Source organism: Pelmatolapia mariae, linkage group LG10_11, assembly GCF_036321145.2.
Source record: "Pelmatolapia mariae isolate MD_Pm_ZW linkage group LG10_11, Pm_UMD_F_2, whole genome shotgun sequence".
Taxonomy (NCBI): Eukaryota; Metazoa; Chordata; class Actinopteri; order Cichliformes; family Cichlidae; genus Pelmatolapia; species Pelmatolapia mariae.
Genome location: NC_086236.1, coordinates 1,823,500 through 1,841,366, shown reverse-complemented (window position 1 = coordinate 1,841,366; position 17,867 = coordinate 1,823,500). Strand labels below are relative to the sequence as shown.

The following is a 17,867-nucleotide window of genomic DNA, read 5'->3' as shown; positions in this document are numbered from 1 at the left end:
ATCCCAAATCCAACAGGAAGTCAGCCATTTTGAAATTAATGTGTAATTTTGGCGACAATTTCGCTACTTTTCAGGCACCGTTCTTTGACGAACTCCTCCAAGGGATTTCATCATATTGACCCAATCTCCAGTGTGTTGAATCTAAAGACCTTTGTGATGTTAAATTGCGAAGCTTTTTACGTTCAGGGAAACGGGGTGGTCATGGCGGCACGTGGAGTTTCAATCCCTCGCCAAAAAGCAGTAATCTGCTGTCACTCAAAAACAAAATGTCCAATCTCTCCCAAAGATGGCAGGTGTGATGAGACTCGAGCTCGGAAATGTTTATTATGCCATTTGTCAGTAATGGTTAGAGCGCCACCTAGTGGGATGACTATAATAATAGTTGAATGACATAAAATTTAAGCTGGTGGATAAATGCATGAATTCCATCAATGTGACATCAGATCTGAAGCGCTGGTTTTTAGATGTTGGGCTTGGCTCGACATGCTGGGGTGCGAGGGCCCTCATATCGCTGCTTGCAGCATTAATTATTATTATTATTATTATTATTATTATTTTTCATTGAAATGAATTGCCTTTTTGAGGGCTTTAACATGCTCAAAAACTCATGAAATTTTGCACACATGCCAGGTCTGCTGAACAATTTTGTATTTTAAAGGTTTTACATATGAGCATTAGGAAATGGCTCTGTAGCGCCACCTATGCCTTTTTAAATGCAGCCCTACGAACACATCATTTGAGCTACATGTATGAAATCTGGCACACATGTGTACCATGCCAAGACGAACAAAAAAGTCTGTGGGACCATTGACGCAAACCCAACAGGAAGTCCGCAATTTAGAGGTGAAAGTGACATTTTGGCTCTAATTTTGCCATTTCCATGCCTCGAACTTTTTCGAACTCCTCCTTGGGATTTGGTCGTATAAGCTTTATATTTGATCAGTGTGAACTACACACCTGGGCCATGTTAAATTGCGGAGCTTTTGAGTTTTCACGATACGGTGAGGCCGTGGCGCCACGGCGAATTTCGATGACTCGCCATGAAAATCTTATTGTCTCTCATTCCCTCATACATGGTCCGACGTGGACCAAAGAGCACACATATGATAAGGCTCCACCCCTGAACAGATTTCGACTGCCACATTTGACACCAGGGACAGCGCCACCTAGTGGGAGCAGGAAATGTCATGTTTTACACTTTGGAGTACAGTATAGTGATGGTTGACATCTGCAGCCTCAAATTTCTCCAGGAAAGCCTTAAGCAGTTGGTCTTGGGTTACAGTGAAAACTGTGACTTTTCACAAAAGGGTGTGACCCCAGCAGCATGGCGAACATTGATGTCTCGCCATGAAGAAACAAATTAGTATAACTCAATGAAATCCAGTCTGATCAGTACCAGACTTTAAAGGCATGATGTCAGACCCGCCCTGAACAGATTGATGTGCCCATTGTCAAGAATACGTAGAGCGCCACCTTGTGGCACCAGGAAATGTCATGTCTTTCATTTTGTTGCACTGATTTTCACAGGTTCATCGTGGCCACTTCCAAAGCGGTGAATATCACCATCAGTCCCTCGTGATGCTTCAGTGAGATAATTGTGACTTTAAACTGAACGGCGCACCCTGGTGGCAACGCAGTTCACCATGACCATTGAAGTGGCTATTGAGGGGCTTGGGAAGTTTAAAATGTCTTGAAATTTGGCGCACACCTCCAATGTGATGAGCGCTTTCTTGTTATTTTACCATTTTCATTGAATACCGCAAATTGGCTCCACAGCGCCCCCTACAAATTTTCAAAACAACAGCCCCTGCTCTGTGTTTTATCTATAAGTCTGAAACCTGGTGAGCTTATTGGAGATATCAAGATGTACAAAAAAGTCTCTTGGAGCAAAATCCCAAATCCAACAGGAAGTCAGCCATTTTGAAATGAATGTGTAATTTTGGCGACAATTTCCCTTCTTTCCAGGCACCGTTCTTTGACGAACTCCTCCAAGGGATTTCATTAGATCTACGCGATCTCCAGTGTGTGGAATCTAAAGACCTTTGTGATGTTAAATTGTGAAGCTTTTTACGTTCAGGGAAACGGGGTGGTCATGGCGGCACGTGGAGTTTCAATCACTCGCCGAAATGCAGTAATCTGCTGTCACTCAAAAACACAATGTCCAATCTCTCCCAAAGGTCGCAGGCGTGATGAGACTCGAGCTCGGAAATGTTTGTTATGCCATTTGTCATTAATGGTTAGAGCGCCACCTAGTGGGACGACTATAATAATGGTTGAATTAGATGAAATGTTAACTGGTGGTTAAATGCATGAATTCCATCAGTGTGACATCAGATCGGACGCACTGGCTTTAGGTGTTTGGCTTGGCTTGACGTGCTGGGGTGCGAGGGCCGTCGTATCGCTGCTTGCAGCTTTAATTGTTTTTGTTTTTTTGATGGGTTTTTTTTAATTAGTGTGTGCTGAAATATCGGACTGCTGGACTTTTTCATATTGTAAATATCCAGTTATTAAACATTTTAACATGTTAATGTTGTAAAAACAGGCTGATTTTAGATGGATTGGCCCACACGTAAAACAGACCCTCTGCTTCCTGTAAAATCTGTGTAACTTCTGTTTTAAAAGTTCTTATTAATACAATTTTCTTGCAGTTCTTTCTTGCAAAATTCATCACACTTGCAAGGTTTTGCTTCTCCTTCATCCATCTCAGCAGCCTGGTACTGTCAGCTCAATGTTTAGGCTCCAGATAACTAAAGCATACTTTTTAGAGTTTGATGTTTAAAAAAAACATTTCCTTCCAAAGGAAAATGGAACGAAAATGTCAAATGTACACGTCTGATCAACATTAACATCAGCGTCATGTTTTTAATATTGTCTGGCAGATGATGAAGAAGAGGAAGAACCCGAGTTCCGGATAGTCCTTGTTGGGAAAACTGGAGTTGGGAAGAGCGCAGCAGGAAACACCATCTTAGGAACAAGAACTTTTATATCCACAACATCTCCTTCCACAGTAACGTTAGAGTGCCAAAAGGAAATGGGAGAATTTGGTGGTCACGCGCTGGCTGTCATTGATACTCCGGGTCTGTTTGACACCAGCAAAACTGAAAAGGAGGTGAAAAGAGAGATCGCTAGATCAATCTCTTTTGTTGCTCCTGGTCCTCATGTGTTCCTGGTTGTGCTCCAGGCTGGCAGATTCACAAAAGAAGAACAAGAAACAGTGAAAATCCTTCAGAAGGTGTTTGGAGAAACAGCAGCACAATACACCATGGCCTTGTTCACACATGGAGACAATCTGGAGGCCGATGACATGAACATAGAAACATTTATCCATAAAAGTAAAGCTCTCAATGACTTCCTCGATCAGTGTCAGAGAAGATATCATGTTTTTAACAACAGAAAGAAAGATCCCGCTCAGGTCAGAGAGCTGCTGGAGAAGATCAACACAATGGTTCAGAGAAACGGAGGAAGCTGCTACACCAATGAAAAATTCCTGGAGGCAGAGAAAGCCATAAAAGAGGAGATGGACCGACTTCTGAGCGAAAATCCAGGCATGACACCCCAGGAAGCACGGAGACTGGCAGAGAAAGAAAACTGGTTCATCCAGGCCGTTGTGGCTGCTGCTGGAGCAATTCCTGGTATTGGTCTGGGAGCTGGCGTTGGACTTGCTGTTGAAGTTGCTATTGGAGCAGGTGTTGGAGCTGTAGGAGGCCCAGTTGGAGCTGCAGTGGGAGCTGTAGTGGGAGCTGTAGCTGGAGCTACAGTTGTGGCCGTGAAAAGCGGTGCATGTCCTATACAGTGAAATTCATTTAGCTGTGACTCATTAAAGTCAGCTTAACATGAAGATCAACAGTGAGGTTATTATCACATCGTGTGTTTTTACTGAATCACGTTTACTCAGATGTTTGTTTATCATGAATGTTGATGAAGTGATTATTGAGATGTTCCTGAACTCTTCAATCGAAAATAATCAAAAGGTCAGATTATTACTGTATATGCATGAATCAAACACATTAATAATGAAAGTTGTTTTCCTTTGCTGTCAAAGGAGGAGTGGTATCCCTATTCAAATAATAACGCTACGGGTAAATGTTTAAGCTTTCAGATTATTAAAAACGCTGTTTTAGGTCTGTTTTCAATCAGAAGTAGGAGCACCGAATTATTCTTTTCAGATAGAATAAAAACTGTGCCTCCATAAATGTTTCAAAAGACTAAAGAAAATTGGTTTAACTGTTGTTTTGTTGGTAATTTTCACTTTGTATTGATGCTGTTATATCCTTTTATTTTTTCACTTATTAGAAAATGTACTGTATTTATTCATGAGTCAACACTGTATGCATAATAATAATTGTAATCAAAACGTGATCATCAGCAGAGATCTCATTCCAACTGATTTAACTGATTGATTTATTTATTCCATATCACTGGTTTATTTCCCAATTCTCTCACCCCCCAAAGAGATTGGGTACTAAGAGAAATCAGTCTGTAATCCTACAAAAAAAATCTGTGAAAAGAAAATGTTTTATTGTTCTTCTGCTTCTTTTATCTGGAAATGTGCAACCTAATCCCGGTCCAGATTGCAAATGTTTAAATACTCCTTGTGATTTTAAAACTCGAACAGGTCTTGGTATCACGCATTTAAATGTCAGAAGTCTTCTTCCCAAACTTGATTTTGTGAAAATTTGGATGAAAGAGTTAGATACTAATATTCCTATATTATCAGAAACCTGGCTTACAAAATGAATTACTGACAAAGACATTGCAATAACGGGCTATAATTTTTTCCGTTGCGATCGCCCCAGAAAGGGTGGCGGTGTTGCAATTTATGTAAAAGCAAATTCCATATTACTGTCCATTCATCGGTATCTGTTTGTAAACAGTTTGAACTTCTTGCCCTCAAGATCCAACTTTTCAAGGGATATTTTATTACCATTGTGGGCTTTTATAGACCCCCCTCAGCTAGTAGTGAGGCTTTAGTTTCACTTAGTGAAAAACTATCTATTTTATATTTTAATGAAATTGTGCTGGCCGGAGATTTCAACTGGGACTGGTTGTCCTCTGTCTCAGACAGTTTTAAATCCATGTGTGATTCATATAATCTCACACAACTAATTTACAGCACAACTCATTCAAATCTTAAATGCCCAGAAAAATCATCACTTATTGATTTATTTTTAACTAACATGCCGTTAAATATTCTCACACTGGGGTTTTCGCAAATGATATCAGTGACCACTGTGTGGTAGCTGTAGTCAGACAATCGAAGCTCCCAAAATCAAGGTCACAAATAGTTTTTAAACGAGATTTTAAGCATTTCTGTGAGCAAGCTTTCTTTTATGATTTATGGGACTATAACTGGAATAGAATCTACCTGATAACTGATCTTGAGCTGGCATGGAATTATTTTTATGACACTTTTATCAAAATTATAAATAAACATGCCCCTATGCGCAAAAAATGCAGAAACAACCCTTGGTTTTCTCCTCAGCTCTCCAGTCTACTCAAAAAAAGGGATGCTGCCTGCACTAAGGCCAGAAAAACTAAATCTGAAGCGGATTGGCTGATTTTTAGACAGCTCAGAAACCGTTCAACTTCCGTAATTAAAAAGGCCAAATCAGAATTCTATCTTTCAAAAACTACTAAACATTTGAACGATCCTAAAAAAAGTCTGGAAAATAATAAAATCTTCTTATGGGGACATAACTACAAATGAGAAGCCAGCCTTTGTTGTAAAAGACTCCTGCACTTTAACAGAGAAATGTGACATTCTAAACTGCTTTAATGAGCATTTTGTTTCTTCAGGATCTCTATTTGAATCTTTATATCCAGATTTAAAACAGCTTAATCAACAAGAGGCTCTCTCTGCAACCGCTCAAACTGAATCTGTGGTCCAACCCTTCAGTTTTTCTCCGCTAAATGTTTTTGAGGTCCACAGGGCTTTAAATCTGTTGGATCTAAATACATCTGCAGGACCAGATCAACTTGATCCCTATTTTCTTAAGTTGGCTGCAGATTTTATAGCAGAACCAATAACTTACATTTTTAATCTCAGCCTCTCGAACAGTGAGGTCCCTGTAATATGGAAATCTGCCTATTTTCTGCCTTTGCTGAAAGGAGGTGATCCTTCAGATGTTAATAACTACAGGCCCATATCTAAATTGTGTGTTCTAGCAAAAGTTCTAGAAAAGTTCATTAGTGAACAACTGAAAGACTTTTTGGACAAAAATTCAGTTCTTTACCAACATCAGTCAGGATTCAGAAAACAACACAGCACAATAACTGCTGCTATTAAAGTGGTTAATGACATCATTGATTTAATGGACTGCAAAAAATACTGTGCTGCTCTTTTTCTTGGCTTGTCAAAGGCTTTTGATACAGTTGACCATGCTATTTTATTAAATAGACTTAACAATATTGGTCTATCTGTAAATGCTGTAAGTTGGTTTTCAAATTACTTGTAAGCAAGAAAACAATGTGTCCATGCTGCTGGGTCTTTTTCCTCTTTTCTCCCAGTATCCAAAGGAGATCCGCAGGGCTCCATATTAGGGCCATTGCTATTTTCTCTTTACATAAACAACCTTTGTGATAATTTGACAAATGCAGCATTCCAGCTTTATGCAGATAATACAATTATTTATTGTTCATCTCCTTCAGTATCACAAACCCTGCAGTTTCTGCAGTCTGCCTTTGATGTCGCTCAGTCCCATTTAACTCAACTTAAGTTGGTGTTAAACCCAGAGAAATCCAAGTTCATGTTATTCTCAAATGGCAAAGAGTTGTTAGCTACGTCTCCTAAGATTAAAACAATTCCAGGAACTGAAATTGAAATGGTCACATCTTACAAGTATCTAGGGATCATTATAGATCAGAATTTGTCATTTAAAACTCACATTCAAAGGCTTGTGTCGAAGTTAAAACTAAAACTAAGTTACTTTTTTAGAAATCAATCCTGTTTCTCCCTCCAAGTGAGAAAACTTGATTCATGCAACTTTTTTACCTTTATTGGATTATGGTGACCTGCTTTTTATGAATGCACCTGCCCGCTACCTAAAGAGGTTGGATACTGTGTACCATTGTGTTTTACGTTTTATTACTGGCTATGGAAATCGTGTACATCATTGTTCTTTGTATGCTGCTGCTAAATGTCCATCTTTGCATATTTGCAGACTCTCCCATTGGTTGATCTTTATCTATAAATCTCTCCTTGGGCTGGCTCCATCCTATTTATGTGTTTATATGTGTAACAACCACAACCAATACAGCCTTCATTCTTACAATATCATACAATTGATTGTCCCAAAAATCAGAACAGAATTGGGGAAAAAGGCTTTTAAATACGCTGCCCCTGCTTCCTGAAATAATCTGCAGAAGGAACTGAAATTATCAGAATTGGTTACCTTGGGAGAGTTTAAGTCTGTCTTAAAGGAACGAGAGAATAACTCTTTTACTCAGTGTGATGTACTCTTAATTTGATCTGTTATTGTATATTTTTCACATGGTGGTATGGCATATTGTATTTGTTTTAAATGTTATATACTTATGTGGTATGTGTATTTTGACTTTTGTTGCCATGATGCCAGGTCTCTCTTGGAAATGAGATTTTTAATCTCAATGAGATTTGTTTTTTACCTCGATAAATAAAGGACTAATAATGTAATCACATTTTCCCATGTACAACTCGTACAACTTTAAATGTACAAAAAATCAAAAGAAACTGATCAAATGTAGGAAATTGGATTCAAATACATTGTATCGTACTTTGCTTCATGGTTTCCTCTGATTTTTTCCATTTTCTTTCATGTTACAGTTTAATATAGTACAGGGTGGGCCATTTATATGGATGCACCGTAATAAAATGGGAATGGTTGGTGATATTAAAGTCCTGTTTGTGGCACATTAGTATATGTGAGGGGGCAAACTCCTCAAGATGTGTGGTGACCATGGTGGCCATTTAGAAGTCGGCCATCTTGGATACAACTTTTGTTTTTTCAATAGGAAGAGGGCCATGTGACACATCAAACTTATTGGTAATGTCACAAGAAAAACAATGGTGTACTTGGTTTCAACGTAACTTTATTCTTTCATGAGTTATTTACAAGTTTCTGACCACTTATAAAATGTGTTCAATGTGCTGCCCATTGTGTTGGATTGTCAATGCAACCCTCTTCTCCCACTCTTCACACACTGATAGCAACACCGCAGGAGAAATGCCAGCACAGGCATCCAGTATCCGTAGTTTCAGGTGCTGCACATCTCGTATCTTCACACCATAGACAATTGCCTTCAGATGACCCCAAAGATAAAAGTCTAAGGGGGTCAGATTGGGAGACCTTGGGGGCCATTCAACTGGCCCACGACGACCAATCCCCTTTCCAGGAAACTGTTCATCTAGGAATGCTTGGACCTGGCACCCATAATGTGGTGGTGCACCATCTTGCTGGAAAAACTCAGGGAACGTGCCAGCTTCAGTGCACAAAGAGGGAAACACATCATCATGTAGCAATTTCAAATATCCAGTGGCCTTGAGGTTTCCATTGATGAAGAATGGACCCACTATTGTTGTACCCCATATACCACACCAAACCATCACTTTTGTTGTTCCAGCAGTCTTGGAGGGATCCATCCAATGTGGGTTAGTGTCAGACCAATAGCGGTGGTTTTGTTTGTTAACTTCACCATTCACATAAAAGTTTGCCTCATCACTGAACAAAATCTTCTGCGTGAACTGAGGGTCCTGTTCCAATTTTTGTTTTGCCCATTCTGCAAATTCTGTGCGCCGATCTGGGTCATCCTCGTTGAGATGCTGCAGTAGCTGAAGTTTGTAAGGGTGCCATTTGTGAGTAGCTAATATCCGCCGAAGGGATGTTCGACTAATGCCACTCTCCAGTGACATGCGGCGAGTGCTACGCTGTGGGCTCTTGCTGAATGAAGCTAGGACAGCCACTGATGTTTCTTCATTAGTGACAGTTTTCTTGCGTCCACATTTTGGCAAATCCAACACTGAACCAGTTTCACGAAACTTAGCAAGCAGTTTGCTAACTGTAGCATGGGAGATGGGTGGTCTCGTAGGGTGTCTTGCATTGAAATCTGCTGCAATGACCCGGTTACTGCGTTCACCAGATATCAACACAATTTCGATCCGCTCCTCAAGTGTTAACCTCTTCAACATGTCAATGGCTGTGAACAAAGAGAAACTTGCAAATAACTCATGAAAGAATAAAGTTACGTTGAAACCAAGCACACCATTGTTTTTCTTGTGACATTACCAATAAGTTTGATGTGTCACATGGCCCTCTTCCTATTGGAAAAACAAACGTTGTATCCAAGATGGCCGACTTCTAAATGGCCACCATGGTCACCACACATCTTGAGGAGTTTGCCCCCTCACATATACTAATGTGCCACAAACAGGACTTTAATATCACCAACCATTCCCATGTTATTACGGTGTATCCATATAAATGGCCCACCCTGTATATATAGTATATCATCCAGTGTTTGTTATATCATATTCTACCCATTAATCTTCTCCTGATTATCAGGGGCTGGGCTGAGCAGCATCTTAAGTGAATAAACTCAGATCTTCCTCTCCTCAGTCACCTCCTTCAGCCCATGTGGGGAGGCACCTACACTGTAAAATCTAATTAGTTCCCAGAACTCAAAAAAATTATGGAAACTCGTTGCCTCAAAAAAATTGAGTAAAGCTTAGCTAAAAATGACTAAGTTAGGACAACTTATTTATTTTGAGTACTCTGTACAAGCTCATTTGTTCCCAGAACTCAAAAAAATTGGATCAAGTTTACGTAAGATGACCAAGTTAGGGCAACTTACTCATTTTGAGTACACTGTACTCAAAATGTACACAGCCGTGTTAGTTCCCAGAACTCAAAAAAATTATGGAAACTCGTTGCCTCAAAAAAACTAAGTAAAGCTTACTTAGGATGACTGTTAGGACAACTTATACATTGCAAGTCTGCAGTATTAAGAATAACTTGATATTTCTGACTGTACAATACTAATTGTTAACCTACTGACAAACATTTCAAGTTCAACTAAATGAAAAAACAATTTGTGGTAACCTGATTATGACTAAAAATAATTAACAACACTTTTTGTAATGATGTTAAAATGAGCCCAACTTTTATTTTCAAACACAACAAAGTACAACAGCCAACATACTGGACACTGTTCTGCTGAATAAAAATTATATTGCCATCACTGTTATAATCTTACAATGAAACAAAGTCTCAGATGTAATTATTCTGAAAATAAGTTTAGGTCTACCACAAGTTTGTTTTGTACTTACATTATTTATATAATCAAAATAAAATATTTATTGTTCTGTCACAACTGCAGTCTCTAATTTAAACAACACATTCGTTTTTCATTCCAACACAGGAGCTGGAATGTTGTAATATTTTAAGGATGGCTTGTTTCCAGTCCAGGCATTACTGCCTGAATGACTGTCATGGATCGAGGTGATCCAAATGTAGGTGCAGAAGAAAGTCTTTAACTTCCCTTAAGTACAGTGGCAGTGGATGTGGGTTGGAGATGCAATGAGCTTGAACCTGCAGGTGACCACCTTCACTGACCACACCATCTGTGATGGAGGACTCATCTCTCCTGGTGTCCTGCAAGCAAACAATCATATTTTTTGGAACATGAACTTAATTGCTTTCTTAAAACATTTTTTTCTGCATTTGGTATAAAACAGACTCCAATTTAGACAATCTCAGGCTCCATCCCCACCGGAGAGGTGACATTCAATGTCCCAAATTCTCAGTCTAGATAGCCCTGACCACCACGCAACACACAATATTGTCATGAAAGCATCATTTTAAAAAGGGCTATGCAAACATGGGCAATAACTTTCATTCTAATGATGTGCAAAATGATTTGGGCACAAAACAAATTTTGCTGTTAGAAAACTTGCAGACTTCACTATATACAGTGTAGACCCTCTAAACTAGGTTTGGGGGATGTGAACTTTCAAGAAATGCAGACCAAACTGTTGTTGTTTGTTTACTTACACAGCATGTCTTGTAGAATTAACTGGAGTCACCAGCAACAGCATAGTGCAGTCATATCTCAAGTCTAATAACAGAAGACAGGAAAAGATCAGTAAAGAAACAACTTCCCCAAACCAAAGCACAAATAAAACAATAAGTAAAACAGGCTGATCTAAAGTATGATTAAAGTTCAGCCTGATTAATATAAATGTCACTGACAGTTGCTAATATATTGGAAAACCAAAATACTTACCACTGAGTTGATGTCTTTCTGTCCAACAACAGGAGTGCTGCTCCCGAGCCTCAAAGACAGTAAGAAGCAAGCAGAGGGAGAAAAAACAGAACATTTTTCAGAAACTGATTTGATCCTTAATGGCTGTGCAATCATTGTAACATAGAGTTTGCTTATGTTATTAAATAAAGGCTAGATTTGACATTAATAGATGCCACAGATGTTCTAAAGCTGCCACAAAGCATGAAAACGTCGGAGCATTTTTGCAAATATGTGATGTCTTGATAAATCGAGCAGATATTTGAAATTCACACAGCTACATTCTCGCCTGAAAATATCTTAAAAGTTTATTTTGTGACCCAGAAAAAGTAATACGTTTTTCAGCGGCGCTCCTCCGCCATTGCCGCGCTTACAAGTGCGCACAGGCTCCGACAACCATGGCCGACAAATGCAATCCTCTTTTTCACCAGATTACCCTTTCTGGGTCACAAAATAACCTTTTAAGATATTTTCAGGCGAGAATGTAGCTGAGTAATGCTCAAATATCTACTTGATTTATCAAAATATCACATATTTGCAAAAGTGCTTCCACGTTTTCGGAGAGCTCTGTTATCCACCCCCCACACCCACACCCACCCCACCCCTAACGGCTGCACCTCCCAAAGAATTTTGTCTGGGCTCTTATCTCACTTATTTATTTCAAACAATCAACAAAAAAATTCACCGACATAGTTTTATGTAAGGTTTTTAAGGCTGTGGTGTTAATTTTTAAGTAACATGAGCACAGCGGCAGCAGCAACGCTAGGCTAACACTAACTAGCTAGCAAGATTATAAACCTGGTGCTAAACTAAGAGAAGCCACAAAATCAGTTTGAATAAGAGTAAACATTTACTCACCAAGTCAGTAAAGATCCACAGCAATGACAACAATAATATCTCCAGGTTTGCTCAATATATTCCGTAACAAATGCTGGCGCCATGAACATGCGGACTGATCCGGGAGGGAGGAGGACGGTAGTCACGTGGCATTTTCAAAACACATCTTTCATCCTTCCGCCCTGAGAAGCAAAACTTCCAGCTTACTTAGTTTTTCTAAGTTAGGACAACTCAAATTAATCGAGTTTATCAGCATTTTTGCATAAAAAGTACTGGTAACTTATTTAAATTGAGTTCTAATAACAAATTGATAAAAATTGAGTTCAGCCTATTTAATATTTTTAATTAAACACAATATTACATTTTACAGTGTAGGTGTTCCCACGCCAGTCGAGACATATAATCTCCCCAGCATGTCCTCGGTCTGCCCTGGGACCTCCTGTTGGTAGAACATTCACGGAACACCTCATCCAGCCACCACAGAGGCATCTGAGTAAGAGGCCTGAACCACCTCACCCGGCTCCTTTCGATGTGGAGTTGCACTTCCACTCTGAGTCCCTCCTAAATGACTAAATTCTTTGCCATATTTCTAAGTGAGAGCAACTGCCATGCACCCTTTGGAGGAAGTGTGCAATCTCTCTCCTAACCACAGACCAATCCATCGGTTCATCTTCCACTCCCCCGTGAACAGACTTGGAGGTGCTGATTCCCATTCCTGGTGGTTTAGACTCACCTGTGAACCAGTCCATTGTATGCTGAAGGCCACTACCTGATGAAGCCAACAGAACCACAACATTTGCAAAACACAATTCAATTATAGCGCCAAATCACAACATCAGTCGCCTCAAGCTTCTTTATATTGCACAGTATACCCCCTACAACAATAGAGAGAAAACCCCGTGTGAGCTAGCACTAGGCAACAGTGGGAAGAAAAAACCTTTTAACAGGAAGAAACCTCCAGCAGAACCAGGCTCAGGGATGGCCAGCAATCTCCACGATCAGTCGGTGGTGAGGGGAGGAAGACAGGACAAAAGACACACTAAGAGCCAGAGATGAAAAATAAATAATGATTAAATGCAGAGTGATGGAGCAGTGAAAATGTATGCTATGCCTTCTGATGATACTGCCTAAGGGAAGCATGTATAATGTACACAGAATGTAAACAGAATTCGTCCTAGCACTGAACCCTGTGGAACTCCATAACCTTAGTGTTTAAAGAGGACTCTCCATTTATGTGAACAAATTGGAGTCTATTAGATTGATATGATACAAACCACTGCAGTGCTGAAATCTGCACTGAGGTTTAGCAGGACAAGCACAGAGATGAGTCCACTGTCAGAGGCCATAAGAAGATCATTTGTAACCTTCACTAAAGCTGTTTCTGTAACAGACAAACAGAGAAACAGAAATGAGATCCTGAGCCCACCAAATTGGAAGCATTCTGCAAATGCTTAGAAATTCTACCCATTAACTCTACCAACAAATGTGACAAAGGGCAGCCCTAGTGACGTTCATCACCCACTGACATACCTGACAGGATCCTCTAAAGGTCAAAATGCTTTATCGAACTTCACAACGCACATATGGACTGGCTGGGCAAACTCCCACACCCCCTTGAATATGTTTGAAAAGATAAAGAGCTGGTTCAGCATTCCACGACCAGGATGAAAACTGATGCTGCTCTCTGGTCCTTTGTTGGACCCAGCAAGTTTCATCACTGGTCCAAAACATCAGTTTTATGTTAAAATCTACTAAAATGAGGACCCAAATGTAGGCTAATAAACAAAAATAAGATTTAATATAAAACTGTTAAACCATACAAACAATCCAAAATATAAAATTAACCATGAGACAAACATTTCAGAAAAAACAGATAACACAAAATAAATATAAATACACAAAACCAAACAGTCCACAGTCAGAGAGGTAGAAAAAACAAAGGCATGAAGTTCAGCCCTGTAAAACTTGTAAAAGTGTAAAATATTCGGGGGAACATCTAGACTTAACATATGTGGCGAGTATCCCACTCTAGCTGGAGCTGCTCTTATTTCTACGAATCTGGCCAAATTTATTATTATCATTATCTTAGTTCAAATGAATTAACACCCCTGAGTCATATTGTCAGGGTTTTCCCAAAGAGAAGTGGTGATTTACATTTCTCAAGATGTCTTGGGAATTTATTGAATATATCTGTAGATGATGTTCATCGCCTTGTATATTTTTCCCCGCACCTCAGAGCAAAAGAGAGAAAGGATTCAAATTTTATATTTCTCAGTATTAGTATACAGCGGTCCCTCGTTTATCGCTGGTGTTATGTTCTAAAAATAACCCACGATAGGTGAAATTCGCGAAGTAGCAACTTTATGTTTTACAATTATCATAGATATTTTAAGGCTGTAAAACTCCTCACTACACACTTTATACACTTTTCTCAGACAGGCAGGAACATTTTCACACTTTTCTCTCTTGTTTAAACTCTCAAAGTTCAAACCTTTGTAGAAAAATAATTCCAGTATTACAGAATGAAAGCAAAGATCAAACCCTGTTTTCAGGTCCAGAACATGGGAATAGAGCTGCTGCCAGAGGATTCAACATTAATGAATCAATGACTCAGAAGACCAACGTTTTGTGCAATGGTTATCTCCCTCTGCCTTTTGGATGCTACCGCAGGTGCTTTTGGCGGTGCAAAATGATTCGTCGACATTGTGTTTGTTGGGGAGAAAACTTGCAAACATACAGTGCAGCACTTCAGAGTCACACTGCTAGCTGTAGCAGTCGATGTAGCGACTCTGTACTGTACAGGAGAGACGGCAAGGAGCCAATCAGGACGCAGAACACAACGCCCTGTAAAAACAAACAAACAAACAAAAGCATGCAAAATTGCACAAAAAAATCAGCAAAACAGCGATGCTGCAAAAGGTGAACCGCGTCATAGCGAGGGACTGCTGTCATTTTGAAGGTACAGCACAACATACCCTTCGTAAATACTAATATATAGAGACCCTTACCAGCAATCATTCATTTATTTTTTTCTGTGGCTTTTTGTTGTTGACATGCTGTGTCGGTGTGTACTTTACTAGCTGATATCAACATAACAGGGAAACCTTTGACTATTGTTCATCTGTAGTTTGAATGCTGAACATTTGCCTGTTTAAATCACAAGACCAGTCACTCTACAGAGATGTGCTTCTGAATGTGGACGATGTGTCTTCTGATTTTGTAATGCAGTTCTGCTTGTGTTGAGTGATGTAAACAACCAATTGATCTACACTTTTCAAACGTCAAAATTGAGCATGTGATTTTCTTATGACACAGTAATGGTGAGTGTTCCCACCTTCTGCTCTTTGTCACTTAACGCGATCTTTCCATTTTCGTGTTTTGGACATGATTTTTGGGTCCATCTTCGCAGTAGCGATCGACCGCACAATAAAGCTACCGGAAATGTACAACCCCACATCCGGTCTTAAAACAGGAGGTTAGCATTTTCTCGTGCACAGGGTCTATAGCTTCTGTGATAACAAGTAGAAGCTGGTGTAGACGTTGGTGAACCACAGGAAATAATCTACAAGTTGAATCATTTATGTGGAAAACACTTATCACTTCCCTTTTTATTTTTTGGTTTCTTATGTTGCTCAAAACTGGAATTTTTTCAGAATGATGCAACACCACAATGTTGCATCATTCCAATGTTTCCAACATTCATGTCACTCTTCATCACACTTTTCAGGACAGCCTTGAGCTGCTATCATGACCCCTGGGCGTGAAGCACTAAATGATGCAAGACCTGTATTTCCCTGGGAAAAACAAACACGAGGGCTGGTTTCTGTGTGCAACTCTAAGGAAGTGATCCTTCCTCTGTCATTTCCTATATCTGTGTGCTGCCACAATGCAGAGCAGCTACCTAAATCCTGCTCTCACAGAAGTCAATCATGTTGTTAATCTTATTACATCCTCAGTGCGTATGACGCAGGATGCTGTGGCTTCTCTGAAAAAGAAAGCAATCAGTAGGCGAGGTTGGACTCCTTCCTATAAAGTATCTAAACGTGAATCTAAGTATGACATTTAATTAACTTCTTTTCATAATTTTTGGCATTAATTTGACAAAATGTTCAGTTCAGCAGGCTTCAGTTTACAGTAGGTGCCCCACACCATGTGAGTCAAACACACTAAAATACACGTGGTGTTAGCATTGTAGTTAATATTCGGTATTTTCAGTAGACATACCCATGCTCACCTCAACGCCCAGCTCTGGGGTTGGACTCTGTTCTAGTCTGGAGTTGGTGAAAGGCAGTGAGCAGGGTATGCTCGAGGTTTTCACTGAGGGATGAGAAGGTTGCTTACAGTCTTGTCAGTGAGTGGGGCAGTGGAGCTGCTTCATCTGGTGACTCCGTTGTTCTTCTGGGAGACTTCAAGGCTCACATTGGCAAAGAGACCTAGAGGGGTGTGTTTGGGAGGAAGGAAAAGTTTTCTGTAAAAGCGCACCACGTTGGGTGTGTATATGTTCCAAGACAAGTTAGCTTCTGAAAAAATGTATAATTTTGTGTTGTTTTTTCACAGTATTCACAGTGTGTGAAGGCTATGAGGCTGATAAAGTGTGGATGCACTGTGTCACTCCTAATCAGCACACTCCTCAGTGACAGCAACACTTATGAGGTGCTGAGACCCCACAAGCAGCTGCTAGAACAAAGTCACTTCCCAAACAGAAGCAGACAAAGCCATCATCCACCCTACACACCACCCATATCCTGGGGACACGACACCTGCGTGTATGGACCTCTGAAGAGTCTCAGCATGATCTCAACTACCTACAACACTCACTGCCATCACACAAACACAGTGAAGCACAGCAGACCGTGACTAAGTGTGACATCAAAGCATTATGGCTGTAAAATGAATAACAATAAATAATATTATTAGCTTCAAATGTTTTATCTGCTAAATATGATACAACAAAATTAAATTCACACAAATGAGTTGGCAGTGAACAGTTTTAATTTATCAACATATCAAATTATTATATTACATACAACACTGACAGGACACAGTTTTTAATTGGAATAAAGGCGAGAAAAAATTAATGCAACAAACTTAAAATGAACCAGTGTGAACTCACATTAGTTTAGCACAACAATCCACATTTACTATGAAACATAAACTGAGTATATCTGTGAAGGTTCTCAGTCATCCAGGTCATCGTAGTCAAAGGAGTTTGCAAAGAAAAGCGTCTGGACTTCTTTAAGTTGCTTGAAGACATTTCACCTCTCGTCCGAGAAGCTTCTTCAGTTCTAAGGTCAAATGGTGGGGAGTCCCAGATTTAAACCCAGTGGGAGTGTCCCCCCAAAGAGGGACAAAGGACCCCCTGGTGATCCTCTAATCACATGAGCCAAGGTGTGAAAGCGGGTGTGGGACCTAATCAGCCAGGGTTTCGGGTGAGCTCATTGTGAAACCTGGCCCCACCTTGTCATGTGAAATCCTGAGGTCAGATGGCCCAGGATGTGAGTGGGCATTAAGGCGTCTGGGGAGGGAACTCAAAACTGAATTATAGATGGCAGACACCCGCTTTCACACCTTGGCTCATGTGATTAGAGGATCACCAGGGGGTCCTTTGTCCCTCTTTGGGGGGATACTCCCACTGGGTTTAAATCTGGGACTCTCGGCCATTTGACCTTAGAACTGAAGAAGCTTATCATAATTTAACGCTTTTCTTTGCAAACTCCTTTGACTAAACTGAGTATAATTTAACGTCTCAAAATTTA

At 40.0% G+C, this 17,867-nt stretch overlaps 1 protein-coding gene across 1 annotated transcript; it reads left to right on the top strand.

Moving 5' to 3' along the window:
- The first annotated feature begins 286 nt into the window (after window positions 1-286).
- LOC134637605 (GTPase IMAP family member 9-like) lies at window positions 287-3,796 on the top strand. Its single transcript, XM_065471785.1, has 2 exons — window positions 287-293; window positions 2,880-3,796. Exons 1-2 carry the CDS (start codon window positions 287-289, stop codon window positions 3,794-3,796), a joined length of 924 nt encoding a protein of 307 aa, XP_065327857.1.
- The last annotated feature ends 14,071 nt before the right edge of the window (window positions 3,797-17,867 follow it).